The following is a 2667-nucleotide window of genomic DNA, read 5'->3' on the forward strand; positions in this document are numbered from 1 at the left end:
TATATATATAAAGCAGCTCAAGTCTTTATAAGAGTCATAAACCAAAATGTGTTTATAAAGTCAGCTTCATGAAAAGGTGCCAGGGTGTCTCTACGATGAAACAGAAGCTTTATCAATAAGATTTCTTTAACTAAACTTTTAAAGTTTTTGACACACTTGGATGAAAGTATTAAATAAACAGAATATATGTGTAGTGATAAGTTTTTATTTTAAATAATAAGGCCCAATAAAAATGGTAACATAAGAATCACAAACATAACTGCACTTTCTGTTCTTGCAATGGAAGCAGCAGGTTTGTATCAATCCAACACAGTCAGTATAACTTCTGGAAAGTCAAATGAAATGTGAAACAAACTAAAAGCCTTCAGCTAAAGTTTCAAGCATAATGTAACATGTGCATGAGCATTTCAAAAATCATTTAAGGTGAAAAGAACAACCCCCTCCTCATATTTAATAAACCAACAATTTTATTCTTTTTCCTGAGATGCTTTTTTGACACTGACCATCATCGTTATTCTCGCTTTTTATTTGCTCCTCCTGAGACCCGTCCTCGTCGTCCTCGTATCTTTTCTCCTCTGACCCCTTGTTCCTGGGCGGCCACGTCATCTTGTTCTCCTTCTTCAGCCTCCTCCTGGCGTTGGCGAACCAGGTGGAGACCTGCGTCAGCGTCATCTTGGTGATGATGGCCAGCATGATCTTCTCCCCCTTGGTGGGGTACGGGTTCTTCCTGTGCTCCTGCAGCCAGGCCTTCAGGGTGCTGGTGGTCTCGCGGGTGGCATTCTTTCGCCTCGTGCCCCCATCCATGGACCCATATCTGTGGGTGAGGGGAACACTGGTAAACCAGGAGTGTGTGAGAGTGGCAGGTTTGTTTCTAGAAAACCATGATTGATCCAGCTGTTTCTGGAATGCTTCTAAACATGTCTGAAATGATGTTCTTTTGATTTTGTTGTATTTATTTAAAAAAAAACAGAGATGTGTATAAAATAGAAACACCTTGCCAAACAATATACTTTGCTCACTTATGCATAAGAAAATGAAAAACCTGTCAGGCAGATGTGTATAACTTTCCAACAACTTAAAAAAAAAACGAATACATTTACTAACTAGAGTCATTCAAGCTGTATACTTTGCAAAGCTGACATAAAACAAGAAAATGGCCACACTGTTTTCTTCAAACCAACTTCAACAAACCAAAACGTGTTTAGATGAACTTACAATATCCTATCAGATTTTTACAACTCATCCTATCAGACCTTCCCCGACTTTCACCTCTCCCTTGAATGCAAACGATGAGCGTCCATTTAAAATGCATACTGTTGATTTCCAGTCAAGCTCTAAATGTCCTCTCCTGGGAAACTCATTTTTTATGAGGACTTATTGCTCTGTATAGCTCAGTGCAGGTGAAAGCACAGCTGAGGGAATCAGAAGGAGAGGAGCACTCACCTTTCTTTACCCTCTGCTGTTGCTCTTGCAGGTAAAATAGACTGCAAGATTGCTTTATTGAGTGTAATGATGAGCCCTCAGGTAATAAAAAAAAGGGGAAAAGAAAAAGTGTAGAAAAAAGCAGGCCTGCTTGTCTGTGAGAGTGACTCTGTCTGCTTTTTTATTTGTTTGTTGATAGACTGCAGATACGTTTTGCTTATTTTTGCTTTTTATTTTGCATTAGGAGTGATCGATAACAGGCCTGTCAGATTTTTGGATAAAAGCAACTTATGCCACTGCAAAACTTGGGAGTCAATACAAATAAAGTTGATTATTGTCTTGTGTGTTAAAAAAATCAGTGTTTTCTATCCTATAAAAGTCAGTTCTGTCTGTGATGCTCCCATGTATCTATTATCCATGTCCTTTATTTTAACATGATCAAATTTTAAATAAGGAGTGATGTGATTACTTGGAAAGGATTTTTTTTTATCTCTTAAAAATACACATTTTCTAAAATGTGATTTTGCCTTAGTCCATAAGGTTGTGTTTTGCCCACATCCAGCATTTTGGTTTCCCAAAACCTTAACATGACCTTGCTGTTTTCCTTCATAGCAGAATAAAATCAAGCCTCACAGAAATCATCGTCACATTTAACTCTGCAGCCGCACTAAAATATGTTGCGCTGACAAAGATGTTGATGAAAGTGAGCTGGTATCGCAGCTCCTTACCTGTCATACTGATACTGTCCCAAGGTTGGATCGTAGGGGTAGTAGGCAGTTGCTTGAGTGATACCCGCATGCGCAGAAGCTGTGCCTTCTTTAGTGTCAAATGTCCCCTGCAATCACATGTGAAGACATGAAGTGTTTATGGTGGGAAAAAGACATACATACAAGAACAGCAGCTGGGAGGAAACAAACCATTGTAGTCAAATGTTTGTGTGACTGGTTGTAATTTAAAGCAGAAAACAAACATTTTGAATGATCCAAAGTCCAAAACGTTAACATTATAATACACTTACACTTGCTTTTACATACAAACAGCTTCGTTTCTTTGAAAATAGCATAACTTGTAGAGAAATTATTTCATAAAAGTTTATCAGTGTGCCTGAATATTTTGAACATCCTTTTTTTCATATTTACATGGGCACTTAACCAATGTCAACTGTGTGTTTCGATGGTGGTTTTTGTGTTTATATAAACATTTATGTGCCAAATCACCAGGACTGATTCCTTGAGTATATATATA

General features: G+C 37.9%; 1 protein-coding gene across 2 annotated transcripts in view; it reads right to left on the reverse strand.

Annotated features, from left to right (window-relative positions):
- The window catches only part of irx4a (iroquois homeobox 4a), a 6746-nt gene that overhangs the window by 1328 nt on the left and 2751 nt on the right, over window positions 1–2667 (reverse strand). For both annotated transcript variants that reach the window (XM_014014258.1, XM_014014257.1), the window contains exons 4-5: window positions 2151–2257; window positions 504–814 (exon numbers count right to left, since the gene is read on the reverse strand). In XM_014014258.1, the coding sequence (XP_013869712.1) occupies window positions 504–814; window positions 2151–2257 (418 nt within the window). The remainder of the gene's footprint in view (window positions 1–503; window positions 815–2150; window positions 2258–2667) is intronic.

Source organism: Austrofundulus limnaeus, unplaced genomic scaffold (genome assembly GCF_001266775.1).
Source record: "Austrofundulus limnaeus strain Quisiro unplaced genomic scaffold, Austrofundulus_limnaeus-1.0 Scaffold112, whole genome shotgun sequence".
In the NCBI taxonomy this organism is placed as follows: Eukaryota; Metazoa; Chordata; class Actinopteri; order Cyprinodontiformes; family Rivulidae; genus Austrofundulus; species Austrofundulus limnaeus.